The sequence below is a fragment of the Ursus americanus genome, chromosome X (genome assembly GCF_024610735.1).
Source record: "Ursus americanus isolate L20-20 chromosome X, mUrsAme1.1.p, whole genome shotgun sequence".
Lineage (NCBI taxonomy): Eukaryota > Metazoa > Chordata > Mammalia > Carnivora > Ursidae > Ursus > Ursus americanus.
In genome coordinates this window covers 25078051-25103254 of record NC_142164.1, presented here as the reverse complement: position 1 = coordinate 25103254, position 25204 = coordinate 25078051, and the positions used below count along the sequence as shown (strand labels likewise).

At 36.1% G+C, this 25204-nt stretch overlaps 1 protein-coding gene across 1 annotated transcript in view; it reads right to left on the bottom strand.

The window, feature by feature from the left end:
* Positions 1-25204, bottom strand: part of TENM1 (teneurin transmembrane protein 1) — a 760590-nt gene that overhangs the window by 165433 nt on the left and 569953 nt on the right. Inside the window, exons 14-16 of the mRNA XM_087860146.1 lie at positions 9939-10124; positions 8332-8355; positions 6302-6448 (exon numbers count right to left, since the gene is read on the bottom strand). Of these exons, the coding sequence (XP_087716272.1) occupies positions 6302-6448; positions 8332-8355; positions 9939-10124 (357 nt within the window). The remainder of the gene's footprint in view (positions 1-6301; positions 6449-8331; positions 8356-9938; positions 10125-25204) is intronic.

Here is a 25204-nt window from a genome sequence, read left to right as displayed (position 1 = left end):
TCTCCATCACACTTAGCATCTTCTATCATACTATTTCTTTTCAAATTTTGGTTTATTCCCTGCCTCTCACGATTAGAATGTAAGCTCCATGGAAGCAAGGATGTAGTCTTTTTTTATTCATTGCTATTTCTGCACTAGAACAGTGCTGGGCTCAAAGTAAGCATTCAATAAATTTGTATTGAATGAATAAATGGATGCCCTAAAAGTCCTATTTCTATGACATTTACCTAGAGAATAATAAACATTCAACTAGTGCATCCAAAAACATAAGTTATAAATAGATTCTTCATTGATACCACACTTTTATTATCCTCTTTAAATCACTGTATTTCAAACACTAGCTCATTCATTTGCACCACTGCAAGGTAGGCAGATGTCAAGTATGACCAGCCTTAGCTGATAGATAATGTGACAGATCTAGTCACAGAGTGCTTAGGTGAGTTACAGAGTGTAGATTTCCCAATTCTGTAGCTGGAAGATTTTGCATCTGGCATGACTTGGCAGTTTAAGCGCTCATAACTAAGTGATGATCCTTTAATAAATGGGTTGTTTGGGAAAGAGGGGGCCATGGTCAGAAGAGAGTAATTAGGACTACGCTTTCTGATGCTAGGTCTTTTGTCCCAGCTGAATCTTAAAAGTAAATGTGGAGAGAGTGTCTGGCCCTGAAACAGAGCAAATGTTACCAATTCATTGCTCCTTCTATTTCATTTTCCTATTTATTAAACGCTGCAGCATGCTGGTGACATTCAAAACATGAGGCTTATTGATCCATGAGCTTATGTGTTCATAATTCACCCATGGTGCTGATTTCTAGATCTAGAAACACTATATCATAAAACAGGTTTGCAAATAGCTATTGTTCTTAATGAATGGTGACTTGTTATGAAGAATGATTCCTGGAAGATCATTCTCTTTTAGGCAATTAACTTATTGATTTTACCAATGAATACAAATATAGACCACTGGAAGAGTTTGTATAAGGGAAGCTTGGAAAACATGTGACAAATAGTTAAAAGATCAGGGGGAAAGGGGCTGCTCTGATTAAACACTCTTATTCCACATCTTTTTAACCTCCTTGACAATCGTTCCACAGTATCAGAAACCACTTGCCTTCCTTTATAACTAGAGTGAATAAAATGTAAACTTTGATGACTGAAGATTGTATGAACTTCACACTGTTCTCTGTATGATCTGGCTAATGCTTACCTTCAGATTCTCAACTCCTACCAATCTCTCCTTGGCTTGTATTCCAATCACAGTGACTTGCCTTTCACTTCCTAGAAGAGCCTAGTGCATTTCCACTGCAGGGCATTTCTACATGCTGTTTCTTTGGCCTGGAGCATTCTGCTCCTGACTCAGGTGAGGCCTCCCTTACCATGTAGACTTGGTTAGGTCCCCCATACATGATTATAGCACTCTAAAAACTTTTATAGCACTCTTTACAGTAAATATGTAGTTATTTGTGCCATTTCTTCTTTAGTATCTGTCTCCCTTCCTAGACCATAAGCTCCATGAAGGCAGAAACTTGTCATTCGCTCCCTAAAGTCAAGCACAATACTTGGCATAAAGTAGTAATGAACGAGTGGAAAATTGGGTACACTCCATGTGACATGTCTGGCTGAAAGGTACACATTTGGTTCAAACATTTAGATCAGCATCATCCAAAAAAATTCCTTCCCGATGATGAGAATGCTCTAGCTCTGTGCTAATAAGTAGTCATTAGGCTCACGTGGCTATATGAGTCCTTGAGACGTGCCTAGTACAGCTGAGAAACTCGATTTTTAAAGATTTATTTATTTTAGAAAGAGAGGGAGGGAGAGAGAGAAAGCGAGCGAGTGTGAGGGGGAGGGGCGTAGGGAGAGGGAGAGAGAATCTCAAGCAGAATCCCCACTGAGCACTGAGCTGGACGTGGGGCTTGATCTCATGACCCTGAGATCATGACCTGAGCTGAAACCAAGAGTTGGACGCTTCACTGACTGAGCCACCCAGGTGCCCCAAGAAACAGATTTTTTAATGTTATTTAAGTTAAATTGAAGTAGTCACATGTGATTAGTAGCTACCATACCAGACAGTGCAGATTTTGGTATCTCCAAATGGTTAGATGTTGGGTGGCCTATAACTTTAGCCAAATAACAAAGAATTTTGAAATTTTTATGAGGTCCTATTTATCATTTTTTTTCCTATTGTGGTTTCCTTTCCTTGCTTTTATGTCTAAGAAGTCATTTCCTGTCTTGAGATCTGTCACCTATGTTTTCTTCTAATTGTGCCTGAGGTTTTCTTACCTTTAACTCATTAATCAGCTGGAGTGTTTTTATTTATCTTTTTTTTTTGGAATATGCTAGAAGTTTAAAACCTAAAATTTTTTTTTCTTAGTAGTTGTCTCAGCACCATTTATTTCATAATGTTTCTTTTCCCTACTGATTTTTGATGCTGGTTTTATAATCCACTTAATTTTTATTTGTACTGGTGTGTTTGACAGAGCTTTTATTTGTTCATTCTGATCTGTCTACTCTTCCATCGGTACCATTCATAACTTTAAAATATTCTTTAATGTCTGATAGTTCGAGCTTATTCTCACTATTTGTTTTAGCTATTCTGATTCAGCTGGTGTGATGTCTAAACTTTTTTTCTTATGTCAATTCATATGTGCATGTAACATATGGTGATCACATTCTCTAAACCCCAAATCGGTACACATGATTAACACATGAAACTGTGGTCATCATTCACATTAATATTAAGTCTTCTCCTCTGAGCACAGGGCTGTGCACATGGTAGATGCTTTTGGACTGAAAGGAAATGAGGTTGAGGCATTTGATGGGTTCGTAATTTCTATGGTAATTAGTTCTTATATACACAATGCATAAGATAGCTTTCCTTGTTTTGCATGTTAAGAAAAAATCCAAAGGTTATTTGTTCTCTGTTCTGTTCTTACTGTTCAAGGAGCTTTTAGGTAGCTCCTAGACCAGCTGTGTCACCCACATATTTCAATGCAGCCCAATTAGTTACTAAGAGTCATAATGCACTGAATTAGAGTGTAACTAAAGTCAAAGCTGCAAGAAATAGCAGCAATACTAATGAGTATTCAATGCTGATTAGAATGCAAAAAATCCAGCCATTCTTTAAGTATCAGCTATAATATGGAGCAATCAGGTACCAGATACTTGAAGCAATTGCTTCAAAGTGATTTTTTTTTTTGATTGGGAAGATTTCTTAAGAATTACATTTTAAAAATGAGGACGATTTTTTCCCCCAAAGGTTCAACTGGCGCTTTCTGATTTAATTAAAGCGCACACGTGTGTGCGTGCATGTGCGCACAAACACGCACAAACAAGTATGCAAATATTAATCATCAGTCATATTCAACTAAATGAATCCAGTCATTCTGGATAGCTAGAAAGCTGAAACCACCAAATGAAGGACATTTAGTGTATTCTTAGGGATAATATTTAAACAGTATAAGAATCAAATTATTGTCCAAAATCTCAGTCATGGGGCTTTCAGAGGTTATTTAATCCATCTTTCCATCTCAAGGTAGAACAAGATGTATATTTATTATCAATATCATCTTAATCCTACTAAAGGAAAAAAAATGGTAATTGGAATTCTCCAGGAGACTTCCCCTGCTACTCCCTAAAGAAATAATCATAAAAATACAGTGAACTCAAATCAGAGTCGTTGAGTTTTGATTCCCACATAGATACACAGCTTTAAAGGAATGTTCAGAGGTCAACACATATTTAGCAAAATCTTCTATACCTTTTGTGTCTATATATACCACAGATATTAAGAATTGATAATCCATTAATTCATTAATATTTAATTGATCCATTCATTAAACATTTTTGGCTGCCTCAAGGTGACCTTGAGGCCATAAAAATGCTTGATAATTAAATATTCAATTATTTTTATCAAGCTGTACTTTATTAAGGCAGGAAACTTATTTTGGCTTAACCCTGAGTTAGAAATTATAATCATAGAAGTTGTTAAAGTATTTTCTGAGCATAAACCTTTTAATCAGTGTATCAACTGAGAAATCTCTATTATGACCTCAGCGAGGCAGACCACCAAGGGTCATACCCTGGTTTTATCATTTCTTTGTTATATGATCTTAAGCAACTTATTTAACTTCTCTGTACCTTGGTTTCCTAATTTGTAAAGTAGTATATTAGTAGTAGTTCCTACCTCACGGGGATTAAATGAAATAATTCAGATAAAGGACTCAGCATTGTGCCTTGTACATAGTAAATCCTAAATACAAGTATGCTAATAGTACTAGTGATTATATTGAGCATATAACTATGGATTCTGGGTCATGCTTAACATGTAACAAGAAAACCATGTAGACAATATAATTAAATGCTTGATGGTGTGGTGCATATGATAAACACCATGGAAGATCGGGGTGGTGGATGCCAGAGGTTTCATGGGAGAGATGGCTTGAGTTGAGAATCACAGGTGTCGAGGAGAAGGCACGCCAGGTAAAGGGGAATATAATGAAAAGCAAGTAAAGTGAAGATGAATCTTGGAGGGCCATAGGAGTCCAGGAAATAGTTGATCAGTGCACCATTTAATTGAAAATTTCACTGGCTTCCCAAATAAAATTTTCAATGTTTTTCTCATTCAACATTATTTATCTATTTTTTAATATATTTTTTAAAATTTAAATTCAATTAATTAACATATAATGTATTATTGGTTTCAGAGGTACAGGTCTGTGATTCATCAGTCTTATATAATACCCAGTGCTCATTACATCACATGCCTTCCTTAATGTTCATCCCCCAGTTACCCCATCCCTCCACCCCTCCCCTCCAGCAACCCTCAGAGTTTGTTTCCTATGATTAAGAGTCTCTTATGGTTTGTCTCCCTCTCTGGCTTCGTCTTGTTTTATTTTTTCCTCTCTTCCTCTAAATTTTCAATTTAGATAGATAGTAAACAGTCTCTTCCAAAAATGGGCTGTTATCTTACGTCTAATGCACGTATATGTGCATATGCGTGTGAAGCGGAAGAGGGGGACAGTCTATCATCTTTTAAGGAGTTCACAGGAACTGTCTCATTTAGTACTTAAAATAACCCTATGCAAGAGTTTGTATTATTATCATTCCCATTTTAGAAATAAGGAAATTGAAGCACAGAGATACCAAGAAACTTATCCCAAATCATATAGCAGCTAGTAAGTACGCAGCAGCCAGAAAGTTTCACTTCAAAGCCCTGTGCACTGAATCACAAAGTTGCTTCCACTTAAAAGTCATAAAGTCTTGTAACTTTTGAGGTAAACTGCTGGCCAGAACTAATAAAAGAGGAAACTCTTACATCCAGCAATCCTTAAACTAGGATTGCTACTTTAGTGATTTAAGCCTCATGTTTGGATTCAAATGCCAACGTGTGTAATTGTCTAAGCAGATACGGAAACCAGAGGAATCAAATTCAATGACGTACTTCATTTTAACCTAATGTACAAGATTAGAAAGAAAACTTTTTTTATTAACTTCATGTTTTCTTGAGTAAAAATAAAAAGAAAGAGGAAGGTGAGGATTTGTTGTTTTAGGCTCATTCAGAGGTGATGTGGGCTGTTTTGAGGCCTGACTGAACAATGTATCAGATGCTTTTGTTTGTTTGACTAAAAAAGGAGTGGTTAGGTTACCCTGAGGCCTTGGAGCCAATATGGCTTTTGAAAACATGTGCAACTCTTGAGTTAAATATAAAAATTCTACTGTGAATTGTCTTGATGCTGTGTCCTTTGAAAGATACAAAGCATTACTAAAAGGTAGAGACACAAGAGGTTGCTCTAAATAACTAAGAACAAAGAAAATGATTTCACAGTGTGTACAGTGCAGGCATCTGACAGTTTGAACAGGGGTATGTGGATATAATAAACGGTATAATAAATGCCACAGATATGGGAGGCAGCATGGCCGTAGTCATTAAGGAAACAGATTCTGAAGTCATATAGACCTGTACTGGAACCTGGGTGCTGTGACTTTCTAGTTGTGTGACCGTGGAAAAGTCCCATACTATCCCCACCCAAAGCATTAGCTTTCCCATCTAGAAGTAGGGAAAGTAGTGCCTATACCTCATGGCAATGTTGTGAGAATTAAATGAGATATAATGCATGCACAGTTTGCAATATTGTCTGATGATAGCAAATATTCAATAAACTGAGCTTTAAAAAGTAGCATGGCCTTATATGACTCAATATTGTCTCTACGAAGGATTCCCAATTTTCACTCTTCGCCAAATTGGACATCACTGTACTGGGCTATTCCTTTCTTATATTTACATTTTGTAAATAACTCACCTCCATCATTGTCCAAGTTATCTCCACAAAGCATTTCCATGACAACATTGCAGCCTGTCCCACTCCAACCCACCTGACACACACAGTGCCAACCATTTTGATCCAGGGTACATCGCCCATTTCCAAAGCAGAGCCCCGGGCAGCCATCTGTAAAGACAGCAGAGAATAACAATCATGGAGACATCGGAATGGGATTGGCCAACAATGATGTACCTACCTATAGGAAAGCTGAATAAATGGAAGAGGAACTTGCTTGCTTACAAAACCTTCCCAGGGAACTTGTTATCCCTTACTCATCTGTGCTTTTCCTCAGAGAGCCAATTAAGCATTATTAATGCTAACCCCAATTCCCAACCTCTGGTGTAGATCAGATGAAAACTATGATGGGGACAAAAAATGTTTGTTTCTTTTTGAAAAAACAAATCTTCTCAGCTCAATCAAAACTGGATGGATGATATTGTATCGAGTTATGGCCAATAAGCTGGAAAAAGACAGCAGTTGCTGTGAAAAGACACTTCCTCTAACTACTTCCAGTCTGTACTGATTTTTCCCTTGTGATGCACTGCTTTAGGACTTTGGTACGTTGGTATGCAGTTCAGATCATGCCATTACATATTTGTCCCTATAAATGCCTTAGAAACGTGCTACGGTTGCTTTAGGTTTATTTGGCTTTTTTTCTTTAAGATTATCATTGATCTGAGGGCTAAGGATTAAATTTTTTACTTATCCGGTATCTCACTCAGAAGCTAGCATAATAATATTAAGCCCGTAGTAGGTGCTCAACAAATGTTTATGGAATTAATGCGTGCCAAATTGAGACTTTCAGAATTCTAGAGAATGGACAAATACAGTCAAGAGGAAATTGTTGTGCTTAAATGACTTCTATCCATTGATAAACCACAAACACTAACAATGGTCTCTATTTAGACTTTTAAATCCTCTGGGATGCCCTCCTCTTTTAGTTCAGAGTTAGGCCATTCCAAAGGGCATCTGTGTACGTGCCAAGCGCTCAGTGGACAGATGAACAAAGATGGCAATAATGGCATATAGCTTCTGGAATTTTCCCAGTAGCAGCCCAAGACCAGATCTGAATTTTACTGGACAGAATCCAATCAATATTTTTTTTCATTTGCTGTCTTTGAAAGAAAATTCCAGAAGTATAAAGAGCAAAATAATTTTTTGAAAATCTGTAGGCATAACCCAATGTTCCTTCCAAATGGTTTTTTAAGTAACTATCAACAGACCAGACGAAGAAAAAACTTTAAAATAAAATGACAGATGGCTGTTAGAAAATATGAAGACTCTCTTTCATTATATATATTATATGTAAATATATATATATTCCTCAAGAAGTGGTACAGGATGAATATATACAGTTTAAGAAAAGAATTTATCTAGCTCCATTCATTTAGTTCCCTGATCATAGATATACAATGGATACAGAGAAATCAGGGATAACTTGGAACATATTCAACTTTCTCACGCTGAGGTAAAGAAAGGTACCAGGATATCTGACAGAAAAACCCTCAACGTCTCTATAAAAGTCAGCTCCTTGGGGGGATGCAACATGAGTTACTTACAAGGGGAGAATTCTGTCCTTGAAAGGATACTGTACGTGGACTTAGAGCCATATTGTTATGCTAAAGAAAATGTTCATCTATCCAAACCTAGTTCATTTAATCATTACCTGCCTGTGTTATACACACAGACACACAGACACAGACACACACACACACACACACACACACAATACTCCATAGAAAGACAAAGAAAAACAGTTCTTAAAACTGCTTGTCAATCCATTATACATTATGGCAAAAAAAAATGACTCTTTGATTTTGGAAAAACAAATTATTTTTTAGTCGGACTATCATAGCGGGAACCTGACAATATCACACTTAAGGAAGCCTGACAGAAGTAAAAAGACAAACCCGAAACACGAACGAACAAAACCCCACCCACCCTTCCTTTCCCACATGCATATTTTCCATTTACAATATTTTTCTGTTATAAAATGAGAAAAATCTTACCTCGGACAGCGTCTAAGTAGTGAGCTAAAAGGGGGGAAAAAGAGTGATTGAATGAATTTCTGGGAGACCACAGCTATCCAACATGTATTAATGGTCTACCATCTGTTGCCTGGGAGGAGAACAGCAAACTGTGAACTGCTGAAATGCCTGCAGCTCAAAAGTTGGTACACGGGCCTGTGCAGTTTGTGAATAATATTTTCTGTGGGAAAGATATTAATGGCTTTTCTGCAAGAAACTCTATTAGGCTTCCTAAAAAAGTGTCATATTTCATTAAAAGTCTAAGAACTGCATTTTTACATTTCAGTAATAACTTTCATGAAAGAGCACTAGCTTGAACTTCTTATTAGTAATATCTTTAGAAGGGAGTTCTGGAGTAACCACCTTCAGTAATCATCACAATATTTAAATCCTCGTATGTGAAGGCAATAAACTTACTGTAGTGCGGGAATGTAATTACTTATGCTGTATCGGAATCTCACCCCTCACCACCTTTTTAATGAATCTTAAATATTTTCCACAGACACAGAACAAGACTTACTGTATCTTTAGTAGGGTAGTAACGCAGTTTATTAAGATTATATGTTATATATAATATACATTACTTTGGCAGGTCCCAACCGTTATAACAAAATATTTTCACCTAAAAATGAAAGCGGTGGTACAGTCTGGTGGGGAAAAAAAGCCCACAAGCAATGAACTGGGTATCCAGAGGCCCACGCTTGCCTTTGCTTGGCATGAGATTTCTGTGTGCTCACGGAATGCCACGGGAACGCTCTGTGACCGACTTTCCTTAGCTGAACAATGGAAATCTGACTTGTTCGTCTACACATGAAGGAGGCCTTTGTGGCAGATACATGTATGTGTCAAGGACTTGGATTTTTTTTTTTTCAGAAAAATAAAAGTATTTTAAAATTGAGACTCTAGTTATTATTACTGTTTTTTATTGTGTGAAGACCGCACGGTAGATTCATTACATAGGCTCTCTCATCCCTACAGATGGTTCTCCCAGGCAGCATCCTCAAAATTAGTGAAAGTCATGACAAGGGGTGGGAGAGGGTTGATGCCTCAGTAAACTCTCTATACTACCCGATAAACAATTCAACACAGATGTTCTATTGATGGTAGGTCAGGAGTGCCTTCCTCATATACATTAAAGACAGCTCCTAATGATAGCGAATGGCCTCGGTTAAAGTAGACCCGTTTAATGAAATTGCCTCTAAGTGCTTTCAAGTGAAACAACCTATACTTTTCAAAAGGAAAAATGGTCAGGGAATGTTATGTTCACAACAAAAGCACTTCTCTTATTAACTAATGACACTCTATTCCAATGTATCATCTTTCATTTGAGTAACTCGATGCACCAGAAAACAGAAAATATAAGGAATACTGAAGTAATGAGCAAAGAAATGGGGTAAGAAAAAAATAAGATACTATCAACAAAAGAGGAATACTCCCGGTTAACCAAACTTTCAAACTTGTGGCTAACCCTTCTCCCTTTTCTCTCCTCCAACCTCTAATTCTATGAAAAGCCTGGTGATTGATCACTAACATGCTTTTCCTTCTTCAGTTAATCCAACGTACTTTGTTCAAAGTATGGAGGTACTTACCAATTGTGCAGTGGTCGCCCTCCCATCCAGGGCTACACTCACATTTTCCATCTTTGCACTGGCCATGCTCGGCACAGTGAGAATGACAGGAGCGTTCTTCACATGTTGGTCCTACCCAGCCTTCTTCACATTGGCAAATTCCTCTTGAGCAGACTCCATGGCTCCCACACTCCATGGTACAGAGCTCTGTGGGAAATTCAAAGAAGACATATTTACATATTTTATTAAAACCAGAGTCTGTTCTTTACAAAAGACATTAGAATTACCAAAAATCCCACTCTATATTTATATTTTAAATATACAAACCAAATGTCACAAAGACCTCTAGCATTTCAGTGAATTTGCAAGGAACTCTATAAAAAAGATAGTTAAGTCTCTAAGTATAAAATAAACCTGAAGTCAAATTGATTTTGAAAAGTCCATAAAATGATAATGGCATTCAAGGCTTAGAAATGAAGTCAGTGCCAAACAAATGTCAAGTGGGTTTCACTAAAAATTCATTAAGATCACAAATAATGTTACAAGGATTTTATGATGCTGCAAGCAATCACTGGGGAAAACACACACACACATAGTAAAATTGTGCTCTAACTTCATTCAGGAAGAGAGGTTCTACAATTGGAAAGATAGCTTTCTAATAAAATTTATAATATGCAAAAGGTAAAGCTGCCAACAATGGTAATCAACTGGTTTCCCTGAACATACAAACAGTATCTGCATTTACGTTAAGCATTTAAAATGAATCCTGGTTGATTAAAATACAGTCTTATCTTGAAATGTCATTCGTTATTTGGCCAATATAATCAAGTTGTATACTGGCTCTGCCGAGGCTCTCTCCTCTGTCCCCTTGACTTTTTGTTGAGACATGCTCAATATTAATAAGCTTCTGACAGTAGAGAACCTAAAGTAAAAGTTTGGCAAACCTTTTCCTTGACTGAATACCCTTGCTGGAGGAGGAAATGGGGGATAAAAGCCTACAGAGAGAACACAAAGGGAATAATGCAATAGGTTTTGGGTACAATTGGCCATATACACTTGAAAGAAACAGAGAGTGTTTTGGAAGCCAAGTCACCTATCTTTCATAATCTCAAATTCTGAAACTGGTTTTATATATTTAGAAGTATTGGTATGTGATGATATTAGTATTAGCCTACATCACCTGTACCTAGGCTTTTTTTATGTAACAAAGGTTTCTACTGTACAGATAGCAGAGTTATTTTTCAGTGGGTGAGAATATTCTTCTGATAAAGCCATGGGTATAGATTTTATTACTATCTAAATCAATTTGTTCACTAATTCATTCACAAGTATTCTCTGTGGGTCAAGGTATGATAGAAAGAATAGTGGCTATGAAATAAGGATTCCTCTGCATAAAAGCTGTGTACCCTTAGGAAAATTACTAACATGCTCTCTTAATCTCTGCTTGTGTAACTACACAATGGAAGTAAAAATACTTATATCTCACAGGGTCACTGGACATATCTGAGACATATTTTGGAGGTAGAACCAACAGGAGTTCCTCAACACTGGATATGAGGATTGAAGGAAGGGGAAAAATAAAAGTTTTGGCTTAAACAAGTGGGTGGATACTGCTGCCATTAATGAAATGGGAAAGGCTAAGGGAAGAGTAAAGTAGCAGATCACACATTAACTTTGAGATAATGTGTAGACAGCCAAGTGAATTTGACAGGCCAGGGCTGGAGATATGAAACTGGCAATCACTAGCACACAGGTGGTATTTAAAGGCATGAGACTAGATGATATCCCTAAGGAAAGAGGACAGACAACCCTTGGAATGAGCCCTGAGGTATCCCACGATTTAAAAATAGGGTATAAAAAGAGGAATCATCGGGGTGCCCGGCTGGTTCAGTCAGAAAAGCATGAGACTCTTAATCTTAGGGTCCTGAGTTTGAGCCTCATGTTCGGTGTAGAGATCACATAAGTTAAAAAAAAAAAAAACTTTAAAAAAGGAGGAACCATCAAAAGGAGACCGGGAAGGAGAGGCAGTGAGTGATAGGAGGAAATCCAGGAGATGTTGGTCTAACACCAGAAGAAGACCCTTTTTTCAAGAAGAAGAGAGTAGCTAGCAGTATAATATTACTGAGACGTCAAGTGAGATTTGGGCAGAGAAGTGTCCATTGCATTTATCAATATGGAGATTGTCGGTGGTTTGAGGAAGAGCTGGACTGATAAGGTAGCAGTTGTAAAGTCAGATTTGAATGGGTGGAGGAGTGAATGGAAAGCTGTGCGTGGGGTCCACAGATTGTAAGAAAAGTATAGAACCAAGAAAATACTAAAAAAGGGGGCGCTTTGCCTAATAAATGGTGATTCAAGTAGGCTGATCTTGAAATAGCACCTACTCTCTATATCTTGGTTCTGAATATCTAATTGATAATCTGGATTTCTGATTTCTGTTCTTGTCGTGAATCTGAGTTTGTGATTATGCTCCCTTTAATGGCCTTCCCCAAGGCTGGACTGAAAGGGCCTTTCGAAGATTAGGGAGCTAAATGGGTCAAAGCCAATCAAGTCAGAGCTAACAGAAACAATTAGAGGCAAATTTTTATGTATCTTGCTTTATACAACTATAAGCTTCAGGCATAGAAAAATACTGTTCTGGTGATTTCCTGGAAAGTAATAGGACTAGATGAACAGTATCAACAAAATGGCAGACTAGCTTATTCTTAAACCATCTCAATATAAACCTTAGAACTGTTGAATATAATGTAATAATTTTAAAAATTACATGTCCTGGCTCACAAGAAACAGAATTATCAAATGCCAGAAGCAGAGATGATGCTAACAGCCAAAGAAGTAAGCATATAAGTCAACCTTCTGATATCTCTGAGTGGTTATTATATTCAGTAATGACTAGGGGCTTGGAAATCTATGTCCACAGAGGAAAAAGGGATGAGATTTTTGGCCCATTAAAATGGGGAGTTAGACTGAAATTCCTGCAGAAAGTAAGGACCCTTGAAGGGGTGCAATCTCAGTGAGATGGGGACTAATAAACTCTATCCACTAGCCCAGAGGGATGGCAAGGAAGTATTAACTAGAATAAGAATAATATCATTAATAGTAATAAATTTGGGAGTTAGAAAACAATATTGAAATAAAATACTACCTAATAATAATATGTGCAATAGCATGTCCTGAATGAAATATTTCTAAAACTTTGTACAATATTCAGGAGTTAAGTAGGTACTTTGTCAAGTATGCATATAAAAACTTAAAGGTGAAATTGTTTTTAGTAATTGTGACCTCAGTAATTTTTACTATTCTCTCCTGATAGAAACTGGAAAATCTAGGCAAAATATATTTAAAAACTGTTGGACATTACTGGAATTCACAAAAGAGTAAAGAATTACTGGGCCACATTCTAGGAGAAAAAGAAAACCCAGAGAGGTGAGTTTGACATTTATGGATGCTTTTCCTCTAGAAGTATCTGTCAGCTCTGGTAGAGTCAGCTGAAGACTCAGAAACTGGGTAGAGCTTTTGTCAGTCTCATGGATGCTAAAAAAAATATTTGGCTACATAATGGCTAAGAAATTTCTAATACTGAAGAAAATATCAAGCCAAATATATGAAGCAAAATTGAAGAAACAAAAAAGAAAAAGACAAATTCACAACACAGAGACTTTAATGGCCCCCTTTCTCATTAACTGATAGAACAAGCAGGCAACAAATCAGAAAGGATATGAAATATTTGAGTAACATGATTATCAGATTTGATCTAACTGACACATATAGAGCACTACAATAAATGATACAAAATGCACATAATTTTCAAGTACACATGGAACATTTACAAATATTGACCATATGCTGGGCTATAAAGCAAGTCTCAACGTATCTCAAGTATTGAAATTATTATTATTTTTTTAAAGATTTTATTTATTTATTTATTTGACAGAGATAGAGACAGCCAGTGAGAGAGGGAACACAAGCAGGGGGAGTGGGAGAGGAAGAAGCAGGCTCATAGCGGAGGAGCCTGATGTGGGGCTCGATCCCATAACGCCGGGATCACGCCCTGAGCCGAAGGCAGACGCTTAACCGCTGTGCCACCCAGGCGCCCCCAAGTATTGAAATTATTTATAGCATGTTGTCTGCCCACTGTGGACTTAAACTTGAAATACAAAGATAAACAAAAGGTAACTATAAAATGCACATAAGTTTGGAAATTACAAAATATACATCTAAAAAAAACTATGAAACAAAAAGAAATCATCATGGAAAGTAGAAAATACTTTAAATGAATGAAAATACAATGAACATATCAAAATTGGTATAACTAAATCCATGTATATAGGAAAACCTAAAAGGTAAAAAGGAAAACCAACTGAAAACAATGACCCATGCATCCATTCCAAGAAATTAGAAAAAAGAAAAGCAAAGTAAACTGAAAGAGGGTAGAAGAAAGAAAATAATAATTATAAAAGCTGAAATTAATTAAATAGGAACAAACATACAATAGAAAGGATCGAGAAAGCCAATGCTTGACAATTTGCATAGCCTAACAAAACTGATAAACATCTGATGGGAACTGATCAAGAAGAAAATACAGAAAATCCAAATAACCAATATCACAAATGAAAAAGATGACATTGCTATTAAATGTACGACATAAAACATCATAAAAGAACATTACAAACAACTTTTTGTCAATACATTTGAAAATTTCAATGAAATGGCCAAATTCCTAGTACACAACCTACAATAATGAACACCTTCACATAAAGGAAACTGAAGTTTCTATAAAGAACCTAAATCCACAATGAAAAATATTCCCACAAAGAAAATCACAGTCTCAGATGACTTCACTTGTAAATATACCAAACTTTTAAGGAAGAAAAACTACCAGTCTTGAATAATCTTTTTCAAAGAATAGAAAAAGAGGAAACACCACAATGTGAGTTATGAGGCAAGCATAATCTTGATATAAAATCCTGACAAGAATATGACAGGAAAAAATACAGGTCAATCTCACTCATGAATACGAATGCAAAATCTTAAAACACTAACATAACAAATCTAGCATTACATAACATGAAATAATATAATGACCAATTTGTGCTTATTCTAGGAATACACAATTATGTTAATATCTGAAAATTAATCAATGTCATTCATCACACATCTGGAATAAAAGAGAAAATCATATGGTCATCTAAATAGATACATAGTAAGTACTTAGTAAAATACTAAACATCTATTCATGATAAAGGCTCATAGCAAATTAAGACTAGGAGGAACTTTAATCTGATAAAGATTAGCTACAAAAAACCCTACAGCAAACATCTTATTTAATAGTGAGATGCTGAAATAGTTTTTCTATTATTGAGAACTGAGAAAAGATGCCTACCTATGATCATCACTTCCTTTTTTTGAAATATAAACTGCTTTTTAATTTACACACACACACACACACACACACACACACACACACACACTAACAAACCAAACATGAAACAAAAATCTGTGGGATTTAGACTGAATATCATCATTTCTATACACCATAATTTTAGAGGTCCTAGGCAGTGAAATAATGTAAGAAAAAGAAAAAAAATATATAAAAATTAAAAAGGAATAAATAAAACCATCATTATTCAAAGATAGTATGATTGTACATATACAAACTACAAAAAGAATCTGTATAGATTAATTATTAGAATATGTGAATTTGGCAAGTTCTCTAGATATTAGGCTAATATATAAAAAATTCTCTTTATATCAACAACAACGAGAAAAATTTAAACCATGTATAATAGCATCACACCACCATATACCTAGTAATAAATTTAAAAAAATATTTGCAAGACCTATGATGAAAACTGTAAAACTTTATGAGAAAAATTAGAGAAGAACTGGATAAATGGAAAGCTATGCCAAACTCATTAATTAAAAAAAAAATTAAAGATGTCAATTTCCCCCAAATTATTCTGTAGATTAAATGCAATCTCAATCAATACCTTGGCAGTTTGTGTACGTGTGTGTGTGTTTGTACATGTGTGTAAATATTAACCAGCTAAAGAAAGAAGCAGAATAAGGTGAGCAGATGTACTCTAGCCAACAGCAAGACTTACTGCAAAGTCATATTAACTTAGACAGTGGGTATTGACACAATGGCAAATAGACAAATGAGAGTGAATAGAGTCCTAAAACTTATAAGGATCCTTGATTTATGGTTAATATGGCACTGCAGGCAACTGTGAAATAAATTTGCTGTTTTAAGTTACATGGTTCTGGGAAACTGAATATCCACCAGAAAAAAAACCCCCTCACCCCATATATAAAATCAATTCCAGATACAGTGTAGTAAACACAAACTATCAAAACACAACACAAGAAACACAACATAAGAAAAAAAGTCATGATCTTGGGGTAAAAAAAAATTCTTAAACAGTACACAAAAATGCTAACCATAAGGGTAAAAATTAATAAATTGGGCTGTATCAAAATTAAAAACTTCTAATCAAAAGACAAAGAAAAAACATGCTATAATTGGTAGAATATATTCACGGCACATATAAATGAAAAAGCTTGTATCCAGGATATACAAAGTACTTCTTCAAATCAATAATAATAAGACACATAACTCAATAGAATAATGGGCAAAAGATCTTGGGATGTCTGTGTGGCTCAGTCGGTTAAGCGTCTGACTCTTGGTTTTGGCTCAGGTCATGATCTCAGGGTCATAAGACTGAGCCCTGTGCTGGGCTCTGTGCTCAGCATGGAGTCTGCTTGAGATTCTCTGCCTCTCCCTCTCCCTCTGTCCCTCCCCCAACTCTCTCCCTCTCTCTCAAGTAAATAAATAAATCAAATAAAATCTTAAAAAAAAGAAAAATGGGCAAGAGATCTGAAGAGGTACTTTTGGATGATATGCAAGTCTACAAAACCATACGGAAACATGCTTAGCATCATCACTTGTCAGGGAGATATAAAATAACATAACAATGAAATACCACTGGACACACAAGAATGGTTAAAATCTATAAGACTGACAGTAATAAGTGTTGGTGACAATGTGAAGTAATAAAAAGTCTCACATACTACAGGTGATTGAGTAAATTGGTACAACCACTTAGGAAAACTCTTTGACATTATCTGCTAAAGTTTGATATATGTATTCCTTATGGCTCAGCGATTCCACTTCTTAGCATTTACTCAACAGAAGTGCAAGCAAGCAAATGTTCACTGAAAGATATGTATAAAAGTGTTCATAGAATTATATGTGCTAGCCAAAAAATGGAAATGCTTTAAATATCCATCAATAATAGAAGATACAACTGTGGTAATTTTGCAAAAAAAAAAAAAGTATGTCACAATGAAAATGGATAATCTACAACTATGTGCCATAATATAGATGAATTCCTCCAAAAATAATGTTGAGTGAAAGAAATGAGATGCAAAATCATACATACTGTAAGATTCCATTAATAAAATTTTTGGAAAGCAGGCAAATATCAGAAGTTCAAGATAGTTATGCTGGGGAGGAAGGAAGGAGGAGGTAATAATTGGGGAGGTCCATAAAGGAGACCTCTGGGCATAGTATCCTACATTTTGACTTGGGTGGCAGTTAACAGGTGTTTTATACTTAGATAATTCACTAGACTGTATACTTATGACTTTTATACTTTTCTCCATATATGTTATATTTTAATAAAATGTTAAGAAATTAGTTGTAATGACCAGAAGAACAGAAACATACAGAACTTTACAACTTCCCAGGTTGAAAAAGAATGAAGATAACTCAATCAAAGAAAAAGCAGAAAAGGGGGAACGACAAAGAAAAAATAATTATAAATAGGAGACACAAAAGAAGATTCTGGGCTATAAATCCAAACATGTCAGTAATCCCTAGTAAATGAAAACTAACTGAACTTGAAATTTAAAAGAGAGAGACTCTGGAACTCAGTGGAGAAGAAAATCTAGTTATGTTCTTTCTGTTAATAAGAGATGTGCTGAAATATACTAATACAAATTTGGTAATAAAAGGAAACAGGCATTCTAGAAAAGTACCATCCTAGAGAAGCTTGGTGTAGCTATAACATTATCAGACAAAATAGATTTCAAGGTATAAAGCATTATTATGGATAAAGAGAGTCATTATGTAATGATTAAAGGAATAATTCATCAGGGAGATGTAAAAATTCAGACCGAATAAGAAAATATAGCTTCCAGATAGATAAAGCACAAGCTGATAGACTGATAATAAGACAAACTGAAAATTTCACAATCAATAATAAGAAGCTAAAAAATTAGTGAGGAAGTAGAAAATTTAAATAGTACAATTAACAACTTTAATATACTGGACATACATGGAACCCCAAAGCTAAGACTATATGATATATATTCTTTTCAAGCACATAGAGAATACTTACTAAAACTGACAAATACTAGTTTACAAGGCGAGGCTCAATAAATGGCAAAGATTTTACATCCTACAGATCACGATGCTTCAGCAAAATGCATTAAAATTAGAAATCAATAAACAAAAAGCAAAAAAAAAAAACACCACAGAAAAGTGTTTTTTAAAAACACACTTCCAAATAATTCATGGATTACATAAAAATTATATTGGAAATTAGAAACTGAATAACACTGAAAATACTATCTATAAAAACTTGTGGGATACAGCTTAGACAGTTCCTTAAAGGAAATTTACAGCCTTACATACATTTAATAGAAAAGAACAATTGAAAACTAATGAACAAAGTGTCCAACTCAAAAAGTTAGAAAAAGGACTGCATATAAGCAGAAGGAAGGAAACAAAAAAAGGTAAGAGCAGAAGTTAATGAAACCAGAAACAAAGAAGCAATAGAGAAGATCAACAAAACCAAAATCTGTGCTTTTGACATGAATAATAAAATAGAGAACCCTCTGGCAAGAGAGAGAAAGGAAAATAAGAAAAGAAATGATACAAATAAACATTAAAGATTAAAATATAAAAATAAATGAGAGTGCTATGAACAACTTTATGCCAGTAAGTTTGAAACCTTAGAAGAAGTACACATTTTTCAAGGAAACAAAATGGACTTGAGAAGAAATACAAAGGCTGAATGCACATTAAAGACACTGAAAATGGCCCACATGGTTTTGTATGTGTATTTTGCTAAATTTCCAAGGAACAGAGAATCTCTACTTTAAGCTATACCAGACAATAGGAAAAGAGAGAAGTCTTCCTGAATGATTTTGTGAGACTACTATAATCTAGTGCCAAAATGGGGTAAGAAAAAAAGGGACTTTTCTATAGGCCAATCTCATTTATAAACATGGCTGCAAAAATCTACAATAAAAGATCTGGAAAGCAAACCAGCACACACACATACACATACGCAAATACAGAAATTATAACTGGGGTGCCTGGGTGGCTCACTTGGTTAAGCATCTGACTTTGTCTCAGGTCATGATCTCAGGGTCCTGGGATTGAGCCCCAACTCAGGATCCCTGTTCAGCAGAGAGTCTGCTTCTCCCTCTCCCACTGCCCCTCCCCCAACTCATGCACACACTCTTTCTCTCTCTAATAAATAAATAAAATCTTTTTTAAAAAAGGAAATTACAACCAAGTAGGCATGAACGGTAGGATGGTTTAACTTTTGAAAATGTAGTCATGTAATCTGTCACTGAATTAATCCATTTCACTTTAAGTTCATTTCATAGTAGATTAAAGAAAAATTATCTTAAAATACAGAAAGAGCATTATATAAAACTCAGTTCCTACTCATGATAGAATCTCTCAGCAAAACAGGACTAGAAGAGGACTTACTGGATATTATAAAAGTGATTTACCAAAATCCTAAAGTAATCATCACATTTAGTAATAAAATAATAGAGATACTCCTCTTAAAGCCAGAAGTACTACAATTAATGCTTCTAATTCAATGTTGTACTAGAGATGTTGGCTAGTGTGATAAGGCAACCAAAAATATATAATGTGTAATACCTGAAAAGGAAGAGACAAAATGGAATGTATAAGTAAATTATGAGAAATAGAGGAGGACAGCAAAGTTGTTGGATACAAGAACAACAGAAAAAAGTTCAACATCATTTCTATATATGGAAGGCAAGTTAGAATATGTACTTAAAAAATCTCACAATAATAAATCTAGCAAAAAAAGTTCAACATTCTTTTATATAAGATTTTTAGAATGTTTTTCAGAACTTGGGAAGATGACACAGTATAAGGACCCTGAACTCACCCTGCCCCATGCTTATAACTAGGTATCATCCACATCCAAGTCAATAAGCCAGAGAGTGATTTGACGACTGGCAGAACAAACACCATAACTAAATATGGAGAAGAAGCTGCATCTGAAAGGTTAGGAAGGTCAGAAAGGTGGAGGGAGGCTGCCTGCAGGAGGGATTGAGCTGCATGGGGAGGAAAGGGCAGAGAAACAGGCCCTCACACCAGGGATTTCACATGGGGAGGACTAATCCCCATAACATTTGGCTTAGAAAACCAGAGGGGCTGAATTCTGTGAGTTTGTATAACCACCTGGACTTGGGAGCCTGGAGCTTTAAGTCAGCAGACTCAACCCTAGGTGAGCTGTGAGGGTGAGTGATAGCTGGGTCACTGCCCTTAAAGAGACAGCAGCCTATGCAGAGAGGCAACATAAAAATGACAGTTTACATAATGCCAGAGGCAAATGGGAGACAGATCTATTCAATCTGATTTCGGAGAGTGTTGGAGGACTTCATTGAAAATGAGGGAGTTGGAAGGTACCATTTTCCTCTCCCATACCCCAGCATAAACAGAGTCACCCATGGCAGGTGGGGTAGCACAGACACTTGTAACATTGGCTCAGGGCTCAGGGCAAATTTCATTAAAGCTGAATGAGCAGTCAGTGCAGATACAGTGTAGCGCCCAGCCACACATGCCCAGGTACCCACGTACGCCATGCCCACAGGCCAGGTGCACAGCTGCTGCCTCACGCCATGCCCAGCCATTGCACTGTGCCCTCCGCCACCCTGGCACACAGCCCTTAGCCACTGCAGCATTTTATCTGGCATAGCACTAGTGGCCCAATGAAAATTTTGCTAACACTGCCAACCTGCTCCCAAGCTCCCCAGTGGGCACCGCCCCTCAGAGCTGGCCTGTCTGGGTCCCACTAGCACCACAAAGAGTAAGCACAGCCTGCAACAGCCAGAGAGTCAGGGCAGATGACTGCACTGAAAGGAAAAGTGACTCAGGCACAACAGCAGGGCCTAAGCAACGCACATAGGATACTCTCCTGAAGTACCACGTCTGGTGAAGAGGGGATGCTGCATTGCAGGGCACTTCAGGAGCTCCTCTTCATAAAGTCACTACATTCAAGAGCAGAAAACAAAGCTGACTTTCTTAACACACAGAAACAGACACAAAGAGACAGATAAAATGAGAAGACAGAGAAATTTATCCCAAATGAAAGAGAAGGACAAGGCCACAGCCAGAGATCTAGCGAAACAGAGATAAGTAACATGCCTCATAGAATTTAAAGCAATGATCATAAGGATACTCACTGGACTTGAAAAAGGAGGAAGACATGAGTGAGACCCTTAACACATAGTAGAGATAACAGGCTCAATAAACGAATTGAGAAACACACCTTGATGGAATGCAGCAGGATGGAAGAAACAGAGGAATGAATTAGTGACCTAGAAGACAGAATAATGGAAAGTAATCAAGCTGAACAAAAGCGAGAAAAAAGAATTACATAAAATGAGAATAGACTTAGGGAATTCAGTGACTCCATCAAACATAACAGCATTCTTATTATAGGAGTCCTAGAAGAAGAAGAGAGAAGGGGCAGGAAATTTATTTGAAGAAATAATAGCTGAACACTTCCCTAATCTGGGGAAGGAACCAGATATCCAGATACAGGAAGCACAGAGAACTCCCATGAAAATCAACAAACGCAGACCCACCCCAAGCATATTATAATTAAATTTGCAAGAATAGTGATAAAGAAAAAAATCTTAAACACACCAAGACAAAAGAGGTCAGTAACTTACAAGGGAAAGCCCATAAGGCTAGCAGGAGATTTCTTAACAGAAACTTGGCAAGACAGAAGGGAGTGGCGTCATACAGTCCATGTGCTGAATGGGAAAAATCCACAGCCAAGAATACTCTATTCAGTAAAGCTATCATTCAGAATAGAAGGAGAGATAAAAGAGTTTCCCAGACAAACAAAAACTAAAGGAGTTCATAAACAGTCAATCAGCCCTGCAAGAAATATTAAAGGGGACTCTTTGACTGGAAAGGAGAGACCAAAGTGACAGTATAAAGGTAGGCAACAAAAAATCAATAAAAATGAATATTTCTGTAAAAAAACTCAGTCAAGGAACTTACAAGAAGGATATAAAATTTATACCTAAAATGTGGGGAGGAGGGGAAAAAAGACTGGGTTCAAACTTAAATGACCATCAACTTAATACAGATTGCTATAAGCAGAAAAGGTTATATATAAACCTATTGGTAACCATATATCAGAAAGCACTAATAAACATACAAAGAAGAAAGAGAAATAAATCCAAATATATCACTAAAGAAAACTAGCAAAACATGAAAGAAAAGACAAGAAAGGATCAGAGACAATCTTCAGAAATAATCACAAAACAAGTAATAAAATGGCAATAAATACATATCTATCAATAATTACTTTGAGGGGCACAGTTGGTTAAGCATCTGCCTTCGGCTCAGGTCATGATCCCAGGGTCCTGGGATAGAGTCCCACATTGGGCTTCCTACCCAGTGGGGAGTCTGCTTCTCCCTCTTCCTCTGCCTCTCCCCTGGCTTATGCTCTCTCTCTCTCTCTCTCACTTGCTCACTCACTCTATCTCAAATAAATAAATAAAAATCTTTAAAAAATTACGTTGAATATAAATGGACTAAACCCTCCAATCAAAACACACAGGGTGATAGAATGGATTAAAAAAGACCCATCTATATGTTTCCTAGAAGAGACTCATTTTAGACATAAAGACACCTGCAGATTAGAAGTGTGGAGATGAAGAAACATTTTTCACGCAAATGGATGTTGAAAGAAAGCTACAGTAGCAATATTTATATCAGACAAAATAGACTTTAAAAGAAAGACTGTAACAAGACACAAAGAAGGACATTATATAATAATAAGGGGGATAATCCAAAAAGAAGATACAACAGTTGTAAATGTATATGCAGCCAAGATAGGAAAACCCAAATACATAAAACAGTTAGTAATGAACATAAAGGAACTAATTGATAATAATACAATAATAGTAGGGGACTTTAACACCCCACCTATATTAATGAACAAACCACCTAAGCAGAAAATCAACAAGGAAACAATGGCTTTGAATGACAGGCACAGATGGACTTAATAAATATATTCAGAACATTCCACCCCAAAATAGCAGAATACACACTCTTTTCAAGTGCACATGGAACAGTCTTCAGAATAGATCACATATTAGCCCACAAAACCAGCCTCAACAAATTCAGGAAGATTGAAGTCATATACCACACATCTTTTCTTACTACAATGCTATGAAACTGGAAGTCAGTCTCACACACACACACACACACACACACACACACACACACACACACACACAAAATCTGGAAAGACCACTAATACATGGAGGTTAAATAACATGCTACTAAGCAATGAATGGGTCAACCAGGAAATAAAAGAAGAAATAAAAAAGGACATGGAAACTAATGAAATTGAACACATAACAGCCCAAAACCTTTGGGAAGCAGCAAAAATGGTTCTAAAAGGGAAGTTTATAGCAATATAGCCTACCTCAAGAAGCAAGAAAAATCTCAAATACACAACCTAACCTTACACCTGAAGGACCTAGAAAAAGAACAATAAACAAAAGCTAAAACCAGCAGAAGGAAGGAAATAAATAAAGATTAGAGCAGAAATAAATGATACAGAAACTAAAAAACCCCCCAATAGAACAGATCTATGAAACTAGGAACTGGTTCTTTAAAAAACTAATAAAAGTGATAAACCCTAGCCAGACTTACCAAGAAAAAAAAAGAGAAAGGACTCACATAAATAAAACCACAAACGAGAAAGGAGAAATAACAACTAACAGCATAGAAATACAAACAATTGTAAGAGAATATTATGAAAAACTGTATGCTGACTATTTGGACAATCTAGAAGAAATGGGTAAATTCTTAGAAACATATGAACTACCAAAACTGAATCAGGAAGAAGCAGAAAATTTGAACAGACTGATAACCAGCAAAGAAACTGTATCAGCAATCAAAAAACTCCCAAGAAACAAAAGTCCAGGGCGAGATGGCTTCACAGGTGAATTCTACCAAACATTTAAAGAAGAGTTAACACCTACCCTTCTCAAACTATTCCAAAAAATAGAAAAGGAAGGAAAACTTCCAAATCCATTCTATTAGGCCAGCATTACCCTGATACCAAAACCAGATAAAGACACTACAAAAAAAAAAAAAAAGAACTACAGGCCAATATCCATGATAAACATAGATGCAAAAATCCTCAACAAGATATTAGCAAATGAAATTCAACAATATGTTAAAAAAATTATTCACCATGATCAAGTGTGATTTATTTCTGGGTTCACAAATCAATCAATGTGATATATCACATCAATAAGAGAAAGGACAAGAACCATCTGATCATTTCAACAGATGCAAAAAAAAAAAAGCATTTCGATAGATACAGAAAAATCATTTGATAAAGTACAAGATCCATTCATGATGGAAACCCACAAGAAAGTAGGTTTTGAGGAAACATACTCAACATAGTAGAGACCATATATGAAAAACCCAGAGCTAACAGCATCCTCAATGGGGAAAAACTGAGAGCTTTTCCCCTAAAGTCAGGAACAAGACAGGGATGTCCACTCTGACCACTGTTACTTAACAAAGTACTGGAAGTCCTAGCCATAGCAGACAACAAAAAGAAATAAAAGGCACCCAAATTGGCAAGGAAGAAGTAAAACTTTCACTATTTGCAGATGACATGATACTCTACACAAGAAAACCCAAACACTCCACCAAAAAAATTGCTAGAACTGATACACGAATTCAGCAAAGTTCCAGGATAGAAAATCACCGTACAGAAATCTGTTGCACTCTTGCAACCCAGAAATAAAATATCACCTCAAAACTGTCAAAAAGGCTAAAATTAACAACACAAGAAACAAGAGGTGTTGGCGAAGATGTGGAGAAAGGGAAACCCTCTTGCACTATTGGTGGGAATGCAAACTAGCACAGCTACTATGGAAAACAGTATGGAGGTTCCTCAAAAAGTTAA